The following is a 23919-nucleotide window of genomic DNA, read 5'->3' as shown; positions in this document are numbered from 1 at the left end:
CTGACAACAATGAAAATCACTTCATAAAACCCTGTAGCAATTGCAGCTGTATACACCGCTCATAATACAGGCTTTAAAAGCAGATCAATCAAACTCTGCTCTTCAAACTAGACTGATAAATCATGCTGATGTCGCACCATGATCCACACATTAGATGACTCATACAGCCGYGTAATTATCTAGCAGGTCTCACGCTTACCACCCATGGAACCGGAGATTGGCAGGGTACTGAAATGAGGATTCTTGTGTGAATGAATAAGGAAGCRGGAAAAAACAGGAAAACCAGTACTACAAATCAGGTAGTATTAGATGCCTACCCTGACTGCTTTGCATATGTAATTTGACACACAGGTTTCCTCTTATCTGTGACCATGTTTTATTAAAGTAAATACCCTGCAGTTTTAATATACAAGTAAAATTTCTTTTTAAATGTTTAAGCTTGATTTTGTACACGTATGGAAATTATTAGTCTAGCTTAAAAAAAAAAACTTGTGACATAGGAAAATATCTTCCAGCTTCCATACAAAATAGCACTTTTTATCAGCTGGTAGAAGACATTAACATTTTCACTGTATTAAGCGGTCTGTGTAACTTTTACAAAAGTTGTATACAAAAACCTTAAAGTATGCAAAAATTCCAAAGTACACTCTGACAGCTAATGCTCTGCGAACACTTTATTACACAAATTACATTCAGCTTCTGAAAATAGTGTTCTAACAGTGATACCATTAAAAATAAGACATCCCAGAAACACATCAAGTCAGGAAGAAGAAAAAAATTAAATAGATACTTTTTTCTTTCCTTCAATGCAATATAATGTTAGTGATTTTAAAAAAATAGAAGAAGATTTAGCAGCTTCATTTTCTTGTGGCACTGTATTTTCTCTGTACTGCAACGGGTTAAGGACATTGAAGAGGAAAGGCACAAAAAAGAAATTGGCAACTGAAGACTTATGGGAAAAATATGTGGCTAAAGCATATAATGGGACTTATTTACAAATACAGAAAAGGTCCCAAAATTGAGATGAGAAAGTACTACTGCTCTAAATCAGTGCTACAATTAAAAGATTGTTTGCTTTATTAGGATGTTCACATAAAAACAACGGCACTGATATGAAACTTCCATACACTCCTCCACCTAAACAAAAAACAACTCAAACCAAACAAAAAAATAAAGGAACCAGTGTACAGCCCCACACAGACTAGTACAGTCTACAATTAAATACACAAAATCTTAAACGTGCTTAAGGGAAAAGGAATCTGACATTCTGGGTTGAATTGTATAATGGAAAACTCAAAGGCTGATTTCAGGATGATGAAGGTGCTGGTGGGGGTGGAGGTGCTGAATACTCTTCCTCTGAATCTGTGCCATCATCATCATCATCTTTTTCTTGATCACTTCCTTCAGTGCTGAGCCGGTCAAACCCTTTTCTGCTGTAGCCTTTGTGACTTGCAAAGAAGTTACCAAGGTTAAGGCCACCACCACCTTTCCCTGTGGAAAGGATACACTTGTCATAAGCTTGGTCTTGCTGCACAGGAAGGAAAAAAAATGCATTAATTCAGCACTATAGTGGAGATTATTCTAAGTGTCCCACAAACCGTTTTAAAAGGCCAGCGTATGAGCCACAAATTCACCCTGGAGGACGGAAATTCACCTTTGAAGTACAAGTTTCAGAGGATTTTTTTTCAGCATCCATGATTTGATCAAAAGCCTTTGCCCAGGCTGTTTGTATTCCCACCAGTTTACCTGTATTCAGTTTGCCCATAATGCCAAAGTTTTTCATTTCATTAACCAGACYCACAGATAATGTAACAGCTATTGGTCTCTCACCAGCAGGGACACATCCTCTTTGGTGGGCAGATGTCGATGAACAAAAGGCAGARTTAAAGACACTTCCTCATGAAGTATCTGAGGTTTGCCCTCTCTCCTTGCTCGGAGAAGGTTTTATTCCCGGATCTCAAATCTCTTATTCRAGTAGAGCCAAATACAGAAACAAACTCCAGATACTGGATTCTTAAAAGGCCTTGAATGTTGCTTACCTCTAAGTCTGCCTAAAATTCTACCTGAGCTTGAATCAAGTTTGTGTTCCGCATCAGCTGAAAAATAAGGGAGATTAAGAATAAGTTTAAAATCATTAACTGTATTTTCTGATACAAAACACAGACACACAAATCAGCAGTTCTAAAAAAATAAAATTGTTACTTTCCAGCTTCTCTGCTAAGGTGTAATTATGATTCCTAACAAAAAAAATTGTACTATGAATGTTCAAGTTTATGCTGCTTCAGCCATTGAGAAGATTCACATGTAAGTTATTTCTGAGAATGTCACTTTTTCAACCGTTCACATATGTTACTATGAAGACTTTATGGGGAGAACAAGAACCTTGTCACTTATCGTGGACAACTACTTTCCAGCACACTGCAAAACAGAGCTTGACATTTGAAAACTGCAGTTATCCTTCTGAGAACACCACCCACCCCCCAAACATACCGCAAAAAAAAAAAGAAACACAAGCAAAAAAACTCCAACCAACCAAAACCAAAAACCAGACAAAGTTTCCCCCATCTTGGTAACTCCTCCCATGCTTCATCTGAAGGAAAATAAAATGCCATGACCAAACTATCTTTTTCTATATTCAGTTTCCATTGGTCTGTGCAAGGAGTTTACTTTTACCAATGTAACTATATTATGCTCTTTCACACAGAAAGTTCAGGCACTGCATGAATCAAAGCGGAATGCAAAGATGCTATTTTAGACCCTAACTATGAGTTACAGTACTGCAATAGTTCAGAGTGTTAGCATATTTGATGCTAAACATGTTTAAACATGAAGAAGCAGGAAACTACAATTAAACCTTCAGATAAAACACATCAAGTTCAGTTACACAATAAYATTAAGGTTGAATTACCTGCTCTTTTATATTATGTCCCAGCCTATGATATTGATGAAACTATGTTATTTGTGTATTCCACATCCATTTTCTTCCCTTCTTGAGAATACCTGATAAAGCTAGTTATGCCATACAGAACAACAAGTGCAATGACCAAAGTCCTACCACAGTCTACCAATTTCTCAAAAAGTGTATTATTGTATTATGATATGAACTAAGGACAACTTTACATACTTAGCACTGTTACTCTTAACTAAAGCTGTCACAGCAATGGATGTATGCACATAACGGAAACATGCTTGACTCACAAAATGCACAASATAATAGTGAACAATCATTTACATTCCTTCAGAAATTTTAACAGTTCATCTTTCGTTTATACCTTGAATAGTACCCAATCAGTACGGTTCGTTGCTCTTCATGATTTAAAGATCACAAAGTAAAAAATCAGACTATGCTCTGAGTGTTAAAATGAATGCTTTAGACAATAATATGGCTATACTGTAGTTGTTACCAAGATACTCATTATTTTTACCAATTAAAGGAAAATATAGGTACAAGTTCTGAAAAGGTGGTGGCTTGAGGTACAGTGATAAAGGCACACAGGAATGCAGTTGCTTTATGCATGCTGAGTCTTAATTTGCATGCAGTGCCACAGTTACTGCATCGCAGGGTAAACAGACCATAGGCCTCTCTCTCTCCATACCTTTGTCCCTTAGTGCTCAGTGATGTATAGAACTGGAATAATAAACTCTCTAGAGTTACTCATGCTTACCTCCATACACTGTTGTCTTCCTCCACCGAATAAATAATAAAATTGCCAGCAGGACGAGGACAGGGATAATTAGAAGAGTCGTAATAAGAACAAAGGAAACTCCAGTGCTGGCTTGTCGGATCAAATGCTGTTTTTCCTCCTTTTTTAGAGGCTCTGTTGATTCTGGGTTGTTTTTCAGTCTGGTTTTTATAATTGTTTCTGATAAAAAAAGAAAAAAATTCAATAAGCAACCCTTATGCATCAAGCAACACAGAGCACGGCATTAAAGAAAAGGACATGCCAGGATAACATGAATAACAAGGAAACAAAAGACAAACATTTAAGGAGACAGTTTTAATTCTTGCTGACGTTATCCCCAAAGTAAGGCAGAGAGTCTGAATGATACCACTTCCTAGCAAAGATGCCCTTTCCTCTCCTCTAATGAGGAGCTATCATTTAAAATATGGGCAAATCCCAAGGGAAAAAAAATCATTTTTGCAAATAGGTGTATGATTTAATATCCATTAAATATCCCCTTTCGATAATACTGCCACAAGAAATATAAAAATCCAGTATGTTGTATTATCACAAACAAAAAGGCATTTATAGTTCTTTCAAATCGATTTGTGACCTTCAGAACTACTATATCTCACGAAAGAACTTCGGCTCTTGAAGTCCTAAGAGTTTTTGAAAACTGCATCCAGTGATTCCTGACTATGTTAACTCCTGTACCCTAGGCAGTTTCAAAGATGGCTATTTACAAATTTTTTCCAATGTTATATGAATAATGCAATAGTACCATATGAGAAGTGTCAGGTAGCATGGTATATTTGAGCTAAAGAAAGCTCAAATGCATTAATCTATCCCCAGATTTCTCATACCATTGATGCTGTAATACTTCTCTTCCGAGTGCTTCAGGAAGACTGATGTACCAATAGAGATGAAATACAAGCATAATATTTTTGGTAGTAAGATTTTCACTGTTTTATACTGTCAGTCTACATTATCCTACTATATGTTTGCATTTGGCAATTTAGATCTCTTTATATTATTTCTCTGAGTCTACATGCCTTAAGCAAACCACAGAAGCTCTGAATTTGAAGAAAAACAGTTAAAAACAATTTAACATTTTAAAGGCCTCTCTATAGCCAAGTACTGCTTTTCTGAAAGGGAAATGAACATTTCCTCTTCCACGTCAGAGACCTATGAGACAGAAGATTAATGGTTTAAAATAATTACTTTTCATCTTCCTGAGTTATTATCTTACCCCTTTCAGCCTTATCTATACATACTTCTTTATCTCCTTTGATTAAGTCCCAACACGATTTTTGTTCTTTTTCATTTTCATGCAGATAAATTGGAAAAAGAAAGTAGTAAGTCTCGGGAAATAATCGGAATATAAATTTGTTTTGTTTTTTTTCCGCTGTGCAGTGTAACTGGCAAGACTGTGCGCTGAAAGACCATGCAGAGAGATGAACCAATTGCTGTTTCACATAAGCTTGGGGAGGGAGGAAGGAAGAGAAACAGCACTGGGGAGTAACTATCATTGTCACATTTCAGAATTATTTCTGCATCTAAGGGAGCTGACACAGATACCAATCTGGACACACCAGATGGCGATACGGAAATAATGCACTGGTTAAACTTTCATTCTAGTGTCTGTGAAGCACTTGTCATCAATGGAAATTAAATGTTTGAATTGGCTGTAAAATAAGTGCCTACCAGGTAACAGTGCAACAAGATGCCTTCTCTTGCTTCCTATGCTCATTTTATTTATAGTAACTGCATAAAACGATGGTGACGAACAGAAACTACAGTCAAACTAGTCAGCATTTTTCTCTCCAACAGTCCTTAGCACAAGCAGTCATAGTATGTAAAAACAGTGGTTCCATCACTTCCATTATGTATCATACTAACCTTTTACTTCCTGTACCTCAATACCAGCTTTTTTAACTGACCGATGTTCCATTTCTGTAAAACACAATTGTTCTTCAGGACAACTGACATTTCAGAAAAACTCAATGACATTTTCCTGCTAGCTTTCTCAAATGCACCTTACAATCCTACAGCAAACAGTCAAGTTAGCATCTGAACTTCACCAAGGAGAATCAATATAAACTATTCAATAGCTCAGAATCTCACTGAAAAAAGAAAAAAGGCTTGATTCACGATGGCCGTTTGCAATAATAATTAATTCTCATGCTATAGAGTGGTTTTACAGGCACATGTAAAGGCTCAGGGAGTCCCATAAAAATAACATTGTTAATTGTAATCAGAATCATGACAGATTAAAGACCAGCTGAATAAGGACTACTTAGCTACTGCAGCTTTATACTGCAGTATATGTTAAAAAAGAAGGTAATACACAAGACTTCTCATCTAACCTGTAAGTGGTGAGTGAATCCAGTATTTTGGGGTTCTCATATGCCTTTGCATAAGAGCCTAGAAGTGTTCTTATTCACATTACTATATGCAGAAACAGCCATATCCAGACTGACTTACAGTTTATCTGGTCCAATGTGCTTTTATCAATAGTGGCTGATACCAGATGCCTCAAAGCAAAATCCATGAATTATAAACAGACAAATATGGAATAACTGGCTTAGCCAGAAGTTCATTTATAACAGCAGACTGTTCAGCCGGTTGACTAACGCTCTGAAGCCTGAGGCTTTGTATCTCTCATATGTTCCCTCCCCACCTCCCCCAGCCTATACAACTTAGCAGTGGATTATATTGTTATTCCTATGAAAGGTCTAATCCCTCTCTGAATCCTACCACACTGATATCTGACTAATCAGGTTCTTCTCCCCGAAGTCAGGCTGCCTGGTTTGGAGGTTACTAGATTAAACTGGGAAGTATTTCCAATTAATGGGAACAGGACTTCAAATTATAGTGGATTCATTACCATTTCTAATGGTAAATATTCCCAATGAGATGAAGATCTATTTATGTTGACTTGTGTCTTTATTTCAGCCTCTGAGAGTTTCCTGTACTACAACCCTTAAAGGAAGCAGTGGACTTGTCATCAAATGATATATGAAAAAACTAAAAAGCTAGAGTCATGCTTTTGTTTAAATATGTACTAACAACAGAAGAGATACTGTGGAACAAACGCATTTTGATTCCTCCTTCTGTGACAGATCAGCTTGTTTACCTAGGACTCTTCTTAATAGAGCACACAGTACTATAAAGAATGGTCTTTTAAAGAAAATAGCTATAACATGCAACTTATGGCAGAATTCCCAGTATACTAAAATTATCATTAGGCCACCCGGTTCTTTACAGCATTTACTTAACTGAAGCTATAAAATGTGAAGTTGTGACACTTAAGAGCAAGAAAAAACATACTTTCTGTGGATGTGAACTTCCATACTGCTCTGGCATGAACATCTCCAACAAATACTGTTTTATCTTCTGAAGCAACAACATCATGTGGCATCTCAAAAGTCTGTAAAGATAAACAGTCACAGATTACTGTTAAGAGTCTAAACATTCAAAATCAGATTGAAAATAGAAAGTCCTGCTTATCCCTGAAGTTCAGATTGGTCCTTAGACTGGAAATCATAGGAGATCCTGGTGTGAATGCCTAAYATGAGCAAAGGGAGAGGAATTTCGTATCTAGTGTATGTACTTGCCTTCTCTAGGAACAATAACATGCAGATTATTAGGTATATTCATGCTGAACAACTTTATTTATATTCTTGCAATCAATTTCAGCCTTTGAAATATTCTATTTAATTTGGTAAATACTTTTTTGGTAGTTACAAATGGCTATACCCACTGTAAAATGTCATTTTAAAACTTAAGCAAAGAAAGCAACCTTAACGTTCTTATGCATTAATTTTCCAGAGGTAGCATATAAATATGCCATCAAGATAGCAGCTGTAAACATTGCAGCTTACATTGCAACTGTACTAGATCACTTATTTGCTATTAACTCTAGCAAAAGTCTTAGCTGTTCCTTTTTCCAAGGCAGCATGTTGGCATTCAATGGCAATGTATCATTGCTTACAGATGTTTCACATGGAGTAGGTGAACAGAGGATCCTATTCTGCAAGCTATGATTTTAATGGATAAAATCTGATAATTTGCTAAAGACAATATATTAGACTTTAAGGCATATAATACACAACAAACCAGGAGAAATATCAGAAACAAGTAATTTTTATTAAAATCAGTAACTTAAAGCATTATAGCCTCTTAGTCATAACCACAAAAGCTACAGACAAGTTTGTGACACAGGCTGGAGAGAAGAAGCTAAAATAAGAGGTGGGAAAACAAAGGATATTCAAGATACTAATAAATCATCTAGTCTTTAGTTTTTGCAGACTGGGCTCTTCTGCTTGGCTTTATACTTCATTTCTTGCTCTGAACCTTGCTATCTACAACTAATTAAATGAGGAGCTTCCATGAGAAGTAATAAACTACTGTTTGCTGAGTAAATTCCAAGGTAACTACAATTGTGCTGCAATTTAAAATTAGTTTACTGAAGAACTCAAAAATATCTGCCTTTATTCTGAAGAAATGTCTCTTCCCAACTACTGCTGCTGCTCCCAGAGTAAAAAGGTCCAAGCGAAGGAGAGTTTCACTTTCTTAGCACCAAAAAAACAAGAAACCTGGAATAAGAAACCAACCCGTGAAAGCGGTGCCTTTATAGAAGCATGCGTTGTTCTGGCCTGAATACCTTTTCTGAAGATCTTCTGTATTAGTCTAGACGTAGGAATTAGTAGATTCTTCCCTAAATCAATCCTTCTATCACTTCCAGGTACTTTTTTTTTTTTTTTTTTTTTTTTTTTTTTTTTTTTTTTTTTTTNTTAAAACAGATGACTGAGGGATGCTCTGACTTGCAACAGCAGACCTTAACAAGAAACTAGCTCTAGACCGAGTTGAGTAGGGCTGTCAAATTAAGAATTTTTCCTGCTAATAAACAAACTGGGAGCCTAAATAGGGTGAACTAACTTGTCCTTGGAAGCTGTAATACATGCTCTACTTCAGATCTCAGAACTGTCAGTTACTGAACACCCCTCCAGTATACCCGCCACAATAAATAAATAAATAAATAAATAAATAAATAAAATCTATAGGTGAGAAGTTCTTCATAGACCAAATGGGATGTAAGTGATACAGCAGTGCAGACAATAAATACTAACTGTAAGTTCAGTGTAGCCATCCTTTCAAAACATTAATAAATGAGAAAGCATGACTGTTTCAAATTTTCAAAATTTTTCTCATGGAACTTTTCCCAGATGAAAGAAAATAATTGAGTATTTTACTTGTGTATATATTGTTTTGTAAGAATATGAAAAAATAAGATGTTTGAACATGAAGTGTTGAACATGAATCTCTGAAGATATTCCTGAGTTCAGGAGTGATACTACATCACCTTACAAAGGCTGCCCACTTGATTTACTTTACATACTCAGAACTCAAGCTTATAAGAATTTTTCCTAGAAATATCTGTAACTATGCACAAATACTTAAGAATATCTAACCCCCACCAATTCTGAAAACGTTAACAAATATTTTGGCAATTATAAATGAACTCTCTGCTGAAAAACAGCAGAGATAAACCTTTAGAAGACCTATTATGTATAAATGCTACATAATTTATAAATGTAATTTATACTTACTTTTGCACAATGCTTTGTGAAAGTAGTTTAGCCTTAACTTCCACACTAACATTCTGCAAAGAAAGGATGTGGCTACAATGGTCAATTTTATTTCTGCTCAGGAATATACTCCTTTTTGTTTTTTTGACATCCTACTACCATCTAAACATAAGAATTCCAGGTCTTCATCCTTCTCTTAAATTAGCTTTTAAGGACTGTCTGCCAACAATAAAAAAGACTTATCCTGGCAGAAGGAATGTCTTGAGAGTGGTGTAATTTTCAAACATGTAGCACATGTAGAACAAAGTCCTAAGTTCAAGGGTCATTATGAAGTTTATATTACAGAGAGTTGCTTTTGCATACCATACAATACATTATGAAACATCTCATTTCCTTACATGTCTTTAAAAAAGTGGAATAGGACGTTACCAACATTAACTATATGCACCAGGCAGTCTACGCAATACTCTACCTTTCTAACAGGACTGAAAGTATCAATTATTTCTCCGGTAGAAAAGTTCATCACAAATCCCTGCACTGGTTCCGTCTCTCCAGGATAAGGCATTCCATTAACTGCAAAGAGGAGACCACCTGCAACAACAGTCACATATACTTTAACAACCCATACCTTGCAAACTACAGTTGAGATCAGCTCTAACAGCACAGATGAAAGCAGCTGTCTCTGAGAAAGACAGCAAGCACACAAGACGTAACTCAGTAGAAAACCTAAGCACAGAAGGAATGTCATGGGTCCTTGAGAAATGGAAAGCTTGCCAAAATGAGAAGAATAAGGAAGACAGTGTTTTACAATTTGTTCAAATAGAAACAGGAATGTAAAAGGATTAACAACAACAGAATCTGAAGATCACGTGGCTGAGGATGTTTGAGCTAATAATTATTAAGTTCTTTAAATGCATAAAAAGCAAAAAGTCCACGAGGGAATCAGTGGGACCACAAGAAAAAGGTGCAAAAGGGGCACTCAGGCATGAAGAGGCCACAACAGAGAAGCTCAATCCTTTTTTTTTTTTTTTTTTTTTTTTTTTTTTTTTAATTGCTGAAGATGTTGGGGAGATTCCGTCACTCAGTTTTTTAGTAGCAGAGAAGATGCACCTCTAAGAAGAGGCAGGGAGATACTTCCTAGCGTCCCCCTAATAAAGTGGTGTCAGCGCTTGGAGAGGAATGGACCACAAACTGCAGCCAGGCTCACACACTCTCCCCAAACCCCATGTCTTGCTGCCTCTGTCAGACARGGCACTGGGCTACAGATATCTAAAGTCTGACCCAGTATGGCATTTCTTAATTTCTTGGCAGATGCAACAGAGATAATCCTGATATTAAACTAGGTATCAACTACATAGTGAGGAGCCTGACATTCCTCAGTCATAGCCTARTTCTTGAAATGTACTCCATCGTAATATTAAATGTCTAACCTAATAACTTAATACAGTAGTTCTTAATGTGGTTTTGATAGTAAAAAAAACACAACTTTTTAAAGCTACTTGCTTTCAGATTTTTTCTTTGCAGAAGCTCAATACTTTCCTTGATGGTTTAGAAGCCTTTTATTTTGCTCTCTCTAATGGAGCTTGAAATGAGTATTTTAAAACGTTATTATTAACTAATTATTTGACTGTGCAATCACTAAYAAGCAAAATGTATCATCTCCTTGTTGACATCATATTTATGGAGTCTAATTAATCATTTCTCAGGAGTAGATGCCATACGCTAAGCTTTTTTTCTTTTCCTCCTTCCAAAAATAAGATAGTTCTAAGATTTTCCATTACATCAGCACACCTCTGAAAGAGAATAAATATCTTGCGTTAGATACACAACAGTACTCTTAATGGAATAACACTGTACATTATGATATACTGTCATTAAACAAATACTAGAAAACCAAAGAACAGGAAAAGCAATTACCTGGAACATATGAAACAGCAAACAACTCTCTTCCAAATGATTTGTGCTTGATCTCTCTTACGAACTCCCCAGTCTCCAGTCTGAAGCACTGGATTCGACCATTYTCCCTGTCTGCAACACACAGCTCACTAAAGCTGGGGATCAGGGCTAAGCTGTGAGGAATACGGAACTGCCCAGGTCTGGCTCCGTCTAAAGAAGTCTCTGCACAAAACACGCAGATTTGTGTTAAGGTTCACACTGAAGCTATCACCTCTGACTAGGAATAACAATATTACACTCAACACAACGTAACTGCAGGAAAACAATAAACTTGCTTGGCTTGCTTTTTGGCCCTTAACAGTTTTATTTATTTAAGTAAACTATGGTACTCTTTCATGTTGTCTTTGTAAAATCTGAAATTATGAATTAGTTATTTCTCTACAAATACTTGGAATAGATATGCACTATGTCTATCTGTATAACCAGAATTGAGAGAATTTGAATGTAGAGACAAGGCCAAAACTCAGCCAGGTCCTTGAAGATATTACTGTAATAGATATAAATAAGAGTAATAATAATATCAACAATCTCATGGCTCACGGTAACACGAGTTCACGACAGCAGCAGTGACAGTTAAGTACCAAAAGCTCTAACTGTACCTTCTCCCCACTGCTTGATGTACAATCCCTTTGGAGAAAACTGAGCAATTCGACTGTTACAGTAGCCATCAGATACGTAAATACTGCCAGTGGTCGGATCCACAGCCACATCAGTTGGCTGACAGAAGTGATTTTTGTCACTGCCCGGTTGCAGAGCTGTTCCCAAGATCAGTAAYGGTTCTGCAGCATCTGCTCCCAATTTGAAAACCTTTTTTAGTCAACGGGAAAAGACAAGAGGTTTCAGTTGTAGAAGATGATATTCAACAGGGATGACTCTTTATGGAAAAAATATTATTTTGTATAAAATAAATTTATATACGCAACATGACCTTAATATATTAGACTATGAAATCTACTATCTGCTTTAAAATAGCACAAATTCTGGGAAATTTCTGCATAAAATAAAAATTTCCTGTGATTACTGTAAGTGGCTCAGCTTCACATTGACGGTATGAGAACACAGGAATTGCCAAGAATTGTAGCAGAATAATCTGTTCTTTTACAGAGCTGACATTGTTTAAAAGAGCAACTTTACTGACCTATGTCCACGTTACAAATTACTCCACACACCTATATCTCACTAGAGCCACGAGGGTCTGTTTCTTCAGGCAAATTCTTAATGGGTATCTTAACAGCATGAGCTAAATAACTGATATCAACTCTCTAGGAAAATATAAAAATTATCTCTGGCATAAGTTTTAAGGAAGCTTCAAAAACATACCTGATGGAGAGCTACATCTGTGACCCAGTAGTTACCATTTTTGTCTATACTCAAACCATGTGGTAAATAAAATCTGCAAACACAAATATAGAGGGATCAAATTACAAACATGTTTCAGGAAGAAAGATCTAAAGGTAAGGTTTTCAAGATTTCAGCTTTTAATGTACAGATCATCAAGTGCTATACATGCTAGCAACAGGTAGCATTTAATGAAGACCTCTCAATAAAACAGAATTTTCTCAATGGGAACCTCATCTCTGGAACTCCCTCTCTCTCCGGTGAGGTCACTGGGGCTACTATTTGGTATCTTTAAGGACAACGTACAACACTCATCAGCTGTTTCTGTTAATCTGGCTAGCAGATGAAATTATAGGAATTGCTGGAAAGCAGAGGTGGTGAGGATGCCAAATGAGTGAGTTAGTGTCTTGTTATTTATTTATTTATTTTTAACTGATTAAACTCAGTTTGGGGACTTTTTGGGGTAAAAAAACACAAACAAAAATTCTATATAAGTATATAGAAGTTCTACTAGTAACAGCAAAAATAACTTACAGATTTTTGCCCGTGGAATGAAGCAGTTGAGCATTACTTGGGTTCAGCACCAGAATGGTGTTCTGTTCAATTGGTCCAAGTCCTCGTTGTTGATAAACAAATTTGCTGTCAAAAGAGCTACACAAAAATATTGGAATATAAAGCAAGGGTTAGCATCTTCCTCTGGTGAACAACACGCACACCACTTCGACTTGAGTTTTGTAGACTAACTCCAGTATGTGCATTTTTTTTTAAATAAACCTTATTATACTTTCGGGTGATCATGTAAGAGTTCTACCATTGGATGTCAAATCTTCCTACTGAGGTTATGACTTGTGAAGTAAAGTAGCACCAAATCAACACAACAACAAACAACAATTAACATAAACCTACGTTTTCTCTTATTAAAGCAATTAAACAAAGAATCCTTGAATCCATGAAACAACATGGCCTAATTAAAAACACATATAATCATCAGGCATAACTATCAATATGAATTGGTATACTTAGTATTATCTGAGATTTTGGGTTTGTTGCTTCCTTGTCTTTTCTTAAAAAAAAAAAAAGTTCAGTATTTTGCCAGAGCTTCCTACAGTGACATTAAGGTCCTAAGGTTCTTATTCTTTTCAGAATACACTTGGGCGAGACTACAGGATGAGTATTTCTTTCCCCTACAACTACACACACAATTTAAAACGTATGTAAAAGATATCAAAAAACAATATTTAGTTAAACACTTCAGCATTTATTTCAAAAGCTGAGTCAAGTTTTCTTAACTTTCCAGAAGACATTTACCTGATATAAAATTATCATATACCTAAAAAAAGAATAATAATAATAATAAAAAAATCAATCTCTATCCTACTAAAATGTTGGCTATTATTCTAACCTCTTGAAATATGCATTCAGCATTCAGTAAAAATAAATACTGCACATGTAAACACATTTTGAACAAAATTTAAGTCTAAACATTAGAAAACAGTATTTCATTGTGGACTGAGATGCCTGAGTACATGACATGCTCCCCCTAATTGCTCCTCCCTCAATTTTGAAACCCTTTTCTTAATCCCCTAAGAGAAATCCAACTACGATTGATGTAAATTGATAAACAAGAATATATTTGTTGTAATAGCAAAGGCTACAAATAAAGCTTTTAAAACTTTACATCGTACACTCCTAGCAGCCTAACTTCTCCATAACATTAAATATTCATGTGCTGAGAATTTTCAATGTGGAAAAGCAATTCTGGCTTCATATATAACCAGCAAAATATATGAAGTGTTTAAGTTCCTGCACAGACTACAATTAAAAAGCAACGCTTAATTGCCTGACATTACCATTATGCACAGTAACTATCTGCTACTTGCTTAATTTCTGATTGAAATCGATAAATCCTTTTTACTATGAATGGTTATGCACAAGGTGATAGCTAAACACTCTGCTAAGCCCTCCTAAAAACTGTTTGTCATAATCCTATCAGGAGATGCAGGGTAAATAGTGCTGGCTCACTAGTGATGTTAATTTGCTTATTTGGCCACGATTCTGCAGCTGTTTCACTCTTTATCATTACCGAGACTAATTGCCTATGACAAGCTCTCTTGGCTTTGAATAGATTTATTAAAAAAATACATTTCCCTCTCCCACAAAATTCCATGCTCGGTTTCAGTAAATGACAGGGATCCAGGCGTCTAATACTCTTAAGGACTTACTCTAGGAGTGGATGGCCACAACTGGAGAACCAGCACTGGACAGACTACGCTAATGTTCGGCAGCAGTACGGAATTTCCTAAGATGCTAATGCTGCAATTTTGTGTACGCTTGCAAAGAACTAGATCGGGGGCTAAGAATTTTCTTCCAATTCATGGATAATTTTCTGCTTTCCACAGCAGCATGACAGATACTTTTGCACACCTGATTTATCTTTGCTTAAGTATTTCAGTCTATGCTACATTTATGGAATCATTTAAGAGAAAACTGAGAGTAAATTCATCGTTTTAGCCTCAAGTTCTGTGCAAGCTACATGTTATTATTAATCAGCACAGCTAATCGCCRAACTGAATCTTACTGACTGGTAGGTACTGTACAAAAACCTCAGAAAACAGGACTGTATCTCTTTGGAGAAGTAACTAGCTAAACAGCTTAAAAACTTTGTCATCTTCCCCTGTTACGATTTTAGTTCTTAACAACAGTCCTGCCCATGTTTGAAGCATTCTCTGTTAACCACTACCTACCTTCTCTGGGAGCTGAGCGCTTTCGGTCTAAATACAAGACAACGTGGTACTTTGAGCAAAGGAAGCCTACTGAGTTTTGAATGCAGTTATGGAGAGGTCTTTCAGACACCTCCCCGTGAAGCCTCCTTGCTGAGGAGCAGCATGCTTCTCTCCTACCTAGGGCCTGAGACCAATTCCCAATGTAATCAATGTTCCTCTGTCTCAACTGATAAAGGAGGACACAAACTATGCTGACTACTGCTAGTTTAAAGTAGTAAATTTAAGCTGAACGGCTCACTGTTACGTGCCATATTGTTCTGCTCTCAGCATGATTTGCTAAAAGGTTTGGCAGTTTGGAATCACAGCACATCTAAAATAAGCTGCATATGTTCCTACTGCTCATTTCAAACCTCAGTATATTTCCCTTGTTATTTTTCTACCTTCTCAGCTGGTGGCTTACCACAATACAAAGCATTTATGGGCTACATATTAAATTTAGACAGACCACCTGATCTCATAATCCTGGAAAGCACAACTCTGAGCTCTATTCTTGATTGATATCCATYGTGTTGTGGTACTGGGCTCAGCCTAAATTATCCTGTCTAGCCATTGCTTGTTAAGAATGCAATAGCAGACTTCTAAGAATGCAGTTTATATTCTTTATTATGTCTTTTATAGATTGCATAAATAACATACATTTTTCATCAGAAAATCCAGAACTTTCAACTAATTCATTGCTCAACTGGCTGAATAGTTCATATTTTTCCATTCTGAATAGCATGCACTGCATAGAGCATAAAAGACTGTTCTGTAAGTGAGGAGACTATGAGGTAAAGAGACATGACTCATTTAAAAAGGAAATCTATTTTTCGTTAAAAATCATTCACAAGAGAAATGATTAAACCATTGAAAAGCTACTATTATATTATAGGCCTGACATTGTGTAACTGTTTTTGCGTTCTACAGCAGACTAAATTTGCATTATAAAACAGCACAGACCATTCACCCAGCTGCATTTAGTTGAATAAGGATCCAGCTTTTATAGCACGTATTAATAATGCATTTGCAACATTTCTGCAGTGTCTAATAGCACAGATAATTTGTTTACTTATTTCTATACTATGTTGGTGAAAAATTCTGGGCCTTGGGGCTAGATTCATCATATTTATGATTTGCTAAGGAATATTATATACTCAATTAATTGTGTATTTGCAAGCTAATAATAAACATTAACTTACAAGGTTGATATCTTCCTATTCCTCCCCCAACCAAACACAATAATCACCCCTAAAATAACCATTTCTTATTCCTTTTTACTGAAAAATACAAACAGATATACTCCCTCCTTTTCAGCATAGCCTATGAAAAGGTCTCTAGCCTATTTCATACACTCATGTCATAGCTGAAAATAGAAAGGGAAGGCTTGCTGACTGAGCACACACARGGATGCATCATCTTGGTGCCACGAGATCTGGAAGATGAGCAACACAGCTTAAGTACAGTCATGTTTACCAAATATATTGTTTTAAAGTTGTAATATTCTAAAATTTCTGTAGGCCGTTTATATAGCCTATCTGATCTAAGAGTTCTTCCCTCTTCCCAGCTCCAGTTTTCCCATATATTTATCAACTGTGCTACACAAGGGGTAAGGGAAGAAGGTAAGACTCGTGCAATGAAACCTSTCCGAGAAGAATCAGGGTTTCACAAATAAATATCCTTATGGAAGGCACATTCAGATAACAACAGTCCCTTCTCCATCTTGGTTACATATCTGAATCTGAATGTTCCAGATCATATTTACAAGGTCAGACAGTTTCACTTTCTTCCAACTTCAATCACTGCATCATGGCAAATATGAGAAACTTCAACACAGAGTAGATGTACAGGTTAATGTGTTAAATCCACCCATACGGTTATAGTAAAACAACAATAACATTTCAGACGGTACTCAGAATAACTAATAATTGAGAAAAGCAGCTTCTTAAACACATCATGCTTTCGTTTAGATAAAATTGCTTTTTTGATCTTGCTTTCTCTAGCTGACTGCTTTACCCAAAGCAAGTCTCYTCACTCTGCCTGCTTCCTTCCCACTTCCCATAGTTTCAGCTGTACATCTTACATGGGGTCAGCATGAATTACATACAGCAGAAATAATTTACGAATAAATGTACACCAACTATTCAGAAGGTTTGGAGGGGGAAAAGGGGTTRTTTTTAAACTCTGTAGGCTCTCCATACACTGCTTGGTCTCAGATTCCAGTTCTGTGTTCTGGGCTGTGTACCTCTATTGCCAGACTCCCAAAATACACACTTTAAAAGTGAGCAATGAACACAACTGCCAGTCTATTTTGAAACATTTTTGATTCAATTCTTTCTTCAATAACAAAGAACAGCATTTATGTTCATGCGTAGGAGGATGAGAAGAACCAAATCAATATCAGTTTTTACCTGAAGTCTGAGTAATACAAGTTGCAATATGCGTCATCCTTTCAAAATCGTACAGTCTATATTTGTACACACTTGAGCTGGAGAGATTGCTGATATAATGYACAAGAGACGTAAATGACTGCCTTATCTCCTCCATTATGCTGTTCATCAACGCCCCTTCCCCCCAAAACCCCAAACAAAAATAGTTGCCATAAAACAGTACTCTAAGCATCACTTGTCATTATAAATTTGAGAAAACTGCCCTATTTTTCAGAAGTTATTTTATGAATTAAATGAATTAAAATAAAAAAGATTAAGTAGATAAGTAAGATAAAAAAGCACATTTAAGAAGGAGATCCTATAATACTATATTATAAACTAAGATTATTCCCTCCTAGCGTTCTGTTACAGTTTCATGGCATTTTTTCCAAAACATCCACCTAAAAGACAGACATTCTCTTTTAAATTCAGAGATACAAGGGCTCTGTAAAAATCATACTTATTCGGAATCTTCTGTTCTTAAAATAACATACCTTTGGGTATATTATTTTACAAACACTAGAAAAATCATCATTATAATGTCTAGACTTTTTTTTGAGATACTGTATGTTGTCTCATCAACTGAGTAGATAAAGACAWGAAAAAGGAAACTGTACTAGAGCTAGCTTTGCATATCACAAGCTCAGGTCCTTAAAGTAGTATACTATACTAAACCATCATTCTCCCAGGCCAATTAGTCCTGCTGAAAGATATGGAGAAGCACAGATAATTAATGTAGGTGAAGATCACGTTAACATGGTTCTACAGTTTTGGGATCTAACATACTATGTTTTCTCTGGAGACGCACCCTCACTGTCTAAAGATCTAGCAAYCCCCCAGTCTTGAAACCGTCAGTCACCCCTTGCACTACAAGTTTCCTGAAGGCACTTTCAGCCAAAGAGTAGATAAATCTCAGCTTAAATGGAAAAGGAACTGCAATCTGTGTATTCCTTCCTTCAAGAAGATACACAAACAGCATATACCCATTTGATCTTCTAACATGCCACACCACAGAATATCTACTCACTTTTCATCCCAAACGTGATCRCCTCTGTGGAAGATAACAAGGTTATTTTCAGGGTCCAAGGCCAACCCAGAAACTTGGCCTAGTTTGAGGTCTAGCCCAGGCCAGTCCACAACCTCTTCTAGATGGAAATCTATCAAAGAAAGAATGAAAAAGGAGAAAAAAAAGACCATGCAGTTTGTTTACATAAAAACATAAAATAGGTTAACTGGCTTTTGGTGAAAAGACTGTTGGGGACTATATGGACATTTTGTTACATGCAGTATTTCTGTCAGTGCATTGCAATTTAATTTCAAGCATAATTTTATCATAATAAAGCATATCTCATGCAAAAGCATAGCATCTCRATATGTAAAGAGTGACAGAAACTTAAAAACCACTTTCAACTCCGTTTTTTTCTCCATCTTATCAGCAGACAGGTGCACAAATTCTAGATGTCTTAGGAACTGTGTGAATACTTTCCATATTGAAAGACCGCAGAAACATAATTACCACTCAAAATTAGCAAACAAATCTAGATGTTTCTATTATTAATCTATCAATGTTCTATTAAAAAGTATAACAAACTAGGAGTTACTGAAGCCCCTAAATATCAGAAGGGGTTGATTCAGGACTTTTTTTTTTTTTTTTAAAAAAAAAAAGGCTTTCAACACAAAGAAGAAAAACAGAGAAGCAAGAAAAATGTAAAAACAGTGGTGAGAAACAAGTAAAATACTAATTTTACTTGTGACATTTCTTACAGCAAACATATCCATTAGCTCTAGCAAGTGTTCATATCCCAAGCCAAATAATATTATATACAWAAACAGGAAAGAGATGTCTAAAGATGAGATCAAGAAGGGTAGAACATCTGCCATAGTTTATGTCTTAGCACACTATTTTTAAGAATWAATATTAAGCAGTTTTTGAATAACACATATCTGATTTTTTACATTATATATATCAAAAGCACAGTATTTAGCAAGTGAACCACAACTAAAAAGTGGATACTTCCTGTGTGTAGAGTCCTTATATCTTAACATTCCTTGAGGAGAGCAGAAAAGAAAATCACAGAATCAGTAAGGTTGGAAGGGACCTCTGGAGATCATCTARTCCAACCCCCCTGCTCAGCAGGGTCACCTAGAGCACGTTAGACAGGGTTGCATCCAGGCGGGCCTTGAAGATCTCCAGAGAAGGAGACTCCACMACCTCTCTGGGCAACCTGGTCCAGKGCTCCGTCACTCTCRCAGGGAAGAAATTCCCCCTCACAKTCAGGCGGAACTTCCYGTGCTTCARTTTCTGCCCATTGCCTCTTGTCCTGTCACAYGGGACAACTGAAAAGAGTTTGKCCCCGTCCCCCTGACACCCTCCCTTCAGGTACTTGTACACAYTGATCAGATCCCCCCTCAGTCTGCTCTTCCCCAGGCTGAAGAGGCCCAGCTCTCGCAGCCGTTCCTCRYAGGGCAGCTGCTCCAGCCCTCTGATCATCTTCGTAGCCCTAYGCTGGGCTCTCCAGCAGCTCCATGAAACCTGCAAACCTTTCTACTTCTTCCTTAGGGCTTTAGTATCTTTTACCTCTTTATTTGAACAAGAAAAAAGGTCATTTTTTTCCACCTGAAAAAATGAAAAGGGACATGACGCTTAAAAAATCTGCAGGTCGYACCATGCAACCTGACTGCCGTGATAGCCATTCCCCTACTTCCCTTTTACTTGGAAGAGATGTAAGCTGARGACTGCAGCAAGGATGCAGCTGGGGGAAGCTATTTCCCACAATCTACATGGCAAAAGACCAGAACAGTGCTGAAAATCTACCATGGACTAGAGGATGTATTTACTTGCGTAGTTTTGGACTCCTTAGCTAACAACAAACCTAAACTCAGCATCTCTAGTGAATCCAAGTGAATAATCAGAAACAGCCAGAAGAAACTCTACTGTGTAGTGATTTTAGCARAACAAAAATTTCAAGTTAGAAGAATCATTACAGAAAAAAACCTCATACATCTTCATAAAATCTACAGTACTTCTGTGCTCAACTGGTAATGGCAGGTGCAATACCAGGTGTATTCATAGACAGTATGATTTTTGAAAGGAACAAAAGCATGGAAATTTAATGTCTGTTTGATAGTTGCCCATCCAAAATCAGTCTAAGCTACCCCACATAAAACTTCTGTACATTTATGTTACATTGCTCCTCTGCCTYTGAACCTTCACTAAAAGAAGAAAAGAAAAATCAAAAAGCTAAACATAAGAAAGCCAAAATTTTGGGCTTTGTAAAGTTTCCCAGAAGGCATACATCACAAAATGTAGAATACTTATACTTACATCTTAGGGAGGCAAATATTTCTGATAGAGTAAATACAACACTGTCATAAAAAAAATCCCAACTCTATTACAACCTTTGTATTTCCTCAATTTTTCAAAATTTGTTTATCATCATCTTTTTTTTCCCTTTACAATTCTCATACTGAAAGTCCTTCCATACATGTGCAACTGAGGGGAATTCGCTATTTAAAATAGACCTTAGTTATTAAATTCAGACATCATATATCCAAGACTGATAATTAATTCCCTATAAAATTGAGTAGACCATGAAACAGTTACACATGGAACTAAATAGAAATATTTTTCTCCCATTAAAATGATTTACAATCACTGTGTGTGGGTTTCTTTTTGTTTTTTTTAATCACTGGCTTTGTTGTTAATGAGATTTCTAAAACAAGAACCAGGTCTTCCATCTTGCAATTTAAAGTAATTCCTTTGATTCAATAGAACTMCACAGGTTTTGAACACGCAAATCAGCCGCTAATCTCTCTGCAAGTGAAAGAATAAAACCTCCATTCACTGGTAAAATTACAACTTACTGTCCATAAATCCCTGGAAGCTCTTGTTAGCTCTTGACTTGACAAAYTTTATTCATATTGTATTTATTCCAGTCAGAAGAGTCATTTAAGTCTTGACAAATGTAAGCAAGCACTGCACAAAAAGAGTTTTTAAAATTGTGGGGGGGGGGGGGAAATCACACTGCTCACTGTAATTAAAAGGTATAATTCCATCAATTGCACTAATGTTGAACAACCTAATAATTGGTTAGTGGCCAGTCACAGAGTCATAATACAATAACGCTTCAGTAAGAGCAGGAGCATAAGGTTATGAACATAAGATTATAAGCCTTAATTAATATATTAATTAAGCCTTTTCAGTATATTAATTTTTTTATTGGTTGCTTGTTATTTCAGGCTAGTTACATGAGAAAAACTGGGATATTTAAAAAACTAAACTACTTGCACTTAATTTTTAAATAGTTAAATGAAATGAATGCTATACCTTAACAGAAACTAGCATCTGATCTTCAAAGATATTTAGAAATCTTTTAACTTCCTGATAACAGGAACTAGTACCTCATCTATGAAATTAATATAGCAAAGATTCACACCCAGTCTCATGACAGAGTGTGATTTTTGTTTTTAAAACAAGTTAAAACAACTTTACATTCCAACTCCTCCTCTGAAGGAGAAGGATCTCCCTGAGAAGCAAAGTTCTGTTCTAATATGTAAATACTTCCCAAATCAGAAACCAAACATCTGCTTAAAGATTTTTTTTATTGCTATAGTAATCCTTTTGCCAAAAGATGGTGCCAACAGCTTCCACAGCTAYGAATTTCTGTAATGTTAACATTACAAAAATTAAAAACAAAGTTTTCAGTGCTAAATAAGATCATTCTAGTTTTGCTTTTTTGCTGCAATTCAAATAATCTTTCAAATGATGTACTTTTATTATCTTTCCTTTCAACTTCCCTCAAAAAAGAAAAGAAAGAAAGAAAGAAAGAAAAAAAGAAAGAAAGAATATCTCACTACTAGAGTAACACAGCAAACTGTTCTTTTCTACTGTCGGGATTTGTGCCATAGTGTGTGCCAGCTAAGCCATTTATTCAGTTCACTGACACTCATCCCTCTCAATGAGTTAAAACAGAAAGGCAGTTTCTAACATTTTTTCCCATGTCTCTGCATCAGATTTTTCAGGTTGAACTTAAGAAACCGGTTTTGCAGAAATACATACCCATTGCTCTTCCAAGCATTTAAGTAATGCCAGTCATTCACRGGGTTATTTATGACTTACACTTACGTCAGGCACATGACAACATCCCACTTATTTTTTGCCTCTACGCCAATCACTTGGCAGGCTCTCATTTAAACCAACTAGCATAAYGTAACATCGGAGAGTCCTCATCTTTGGTCTTTTATCAAACACAAACCCAGAATTTTGCTGTATTTGAACACTTTAACAGAATCGCATGTAAGCAGAGACACTACAGACTAATATTTGGAACTGACATAAAAAGAAAAATCAAATGGATGATGAATGACAGATATTTCTGTACAATACTTGGAAACATCAAGCAAACACAAAAGCAAGCATGTGCCGCCGGAGCTCACACACACTCATGACTGCCGTGCATGCATATCAGTTTCTCTTATGAGATACTCATCACATGCTGTATTTTCTGGCTTTCCACATTAGCAAGTAAGACCAAGCACAATCAACACCACAAAGACCAAAATGCAAGTAAGACAACCATAATGCTTCCACAGCTTTTGCTGTCATAGAAACCTGAAGGGAACAAATTATAATCCTGGTATAATAAAACAGCCTATCTGGGAACATTAGGCCAGCCAATATGAACAAAATATTATTTCTCAAGAATATTTCAGTATTAACTACCACTCTTCCTACATGAGAGAAAAACAGCCTATAGGATTACAGAATATAAGTTTTATAAAATCCGTTATCTGACAAACTAAGTCATCAGAAAATAACTTATAAAATACAAGGGCTRCCCCAGTGAGCCATTTCATAGTAGTTAGTTATGTTAAGGAAATGCTTCCCTTTCTGTAACAGCTACATCCTTCTCTGTTTACCTGGTCTGAGCATAATTGATATCAAATTGTTAAGTAGAAGTCTTGAGAGGAGAAAAAATATTCCACGTTACAAAAAGTACTGGGATTTTCCCATATGTATTCATTCTTTCTTCATAAAAGGAGATAAAAATCTCCCACTAGAATACCTTTAAAATAGAGGGAGACCATTTTCATAATTACGAAGACTCGTGCAAAATACTTTCAAGTATCAATTGATATTCCCTTCAGATTTTGCTAATGTGGATCACAGCTCTCACACTGAATT

At 36.2% G+C, this 23919-nt stretch overlaps 1 protein-coding gene across 4 annotated transcripts in view; it reads right to left on the bottom strand.

Annotated features, from left to right (window-relative positions):
* Positions 1–656: 656 nt before the first annotated feature.
* The window catches only part of PAM (peptidylglycine alpha-amidating monooxygenase), a 98751-nt gene continuing 75488 nt past the window's right edge, over positions 657–23919 (bottom strand). For 2 of the 4 annotated variants that reach the window (XM_085298760.1, XM_085298763.1), the window contains 11 exons: positions 18763–18892; positions 13082–13198; positions 12530–12602; positions 11809–12016; positions 11171–11371; positions 9726–9844; positions 6993–7092; positions 5562–5615; positions 3666–3863; positions 2040–2096; positions 657–1491 (listed from right to left, as the gene is read on the bottom strand). In XM_085298760.1, coding sequence (XP_085154886.1) covers positions 1307–1491; positions 2040–2096; positions 3666–3863; positions 5562–5615; positions 6993–7092; positions 9726–9844; positions 11171–11371; positions 11809–12016; positions 12530–12602; positions 13082–13198; positions 18763–18892 — 1442 coding nt within the window. In that variant the 3' untranslated portion in view covers positions 657–1306. Of the gene's footprint in view, positions 1529–2039; positions 2097–3665; positions 3864–5561; positions 5616–6992; positions 7093–9725; positions 9845–11170; positions 11372–11808; positions 12017–12529; positions 12603–13081; positions 13199–18762; positions 18893–23919 lie in introns of all 4 variants that reach the window. The other 2 variants (XM_085298762.1, XM_085298761.1) reach the window with 2 other exon arrangements.

This window comes from Rhea americana, unplaced genomic scaffold (genome assembly GCF_003343005.1).
Source record: "Rhea americana isolate MKP2758 unplaced genomic scaffold, rheAme1 scaffold_141, whole genome shotgun sequence".
Lineage (NCBI taxonomy): Eukaryota > Metazoa > Chordata > Aves > Rheiformes > Rheidae > Rhea > Rhea americana.
Note: the sequence above shows the minus strand (reverse complement) of the source record. Positions and strands in the feature narration are given on the sequence as shown.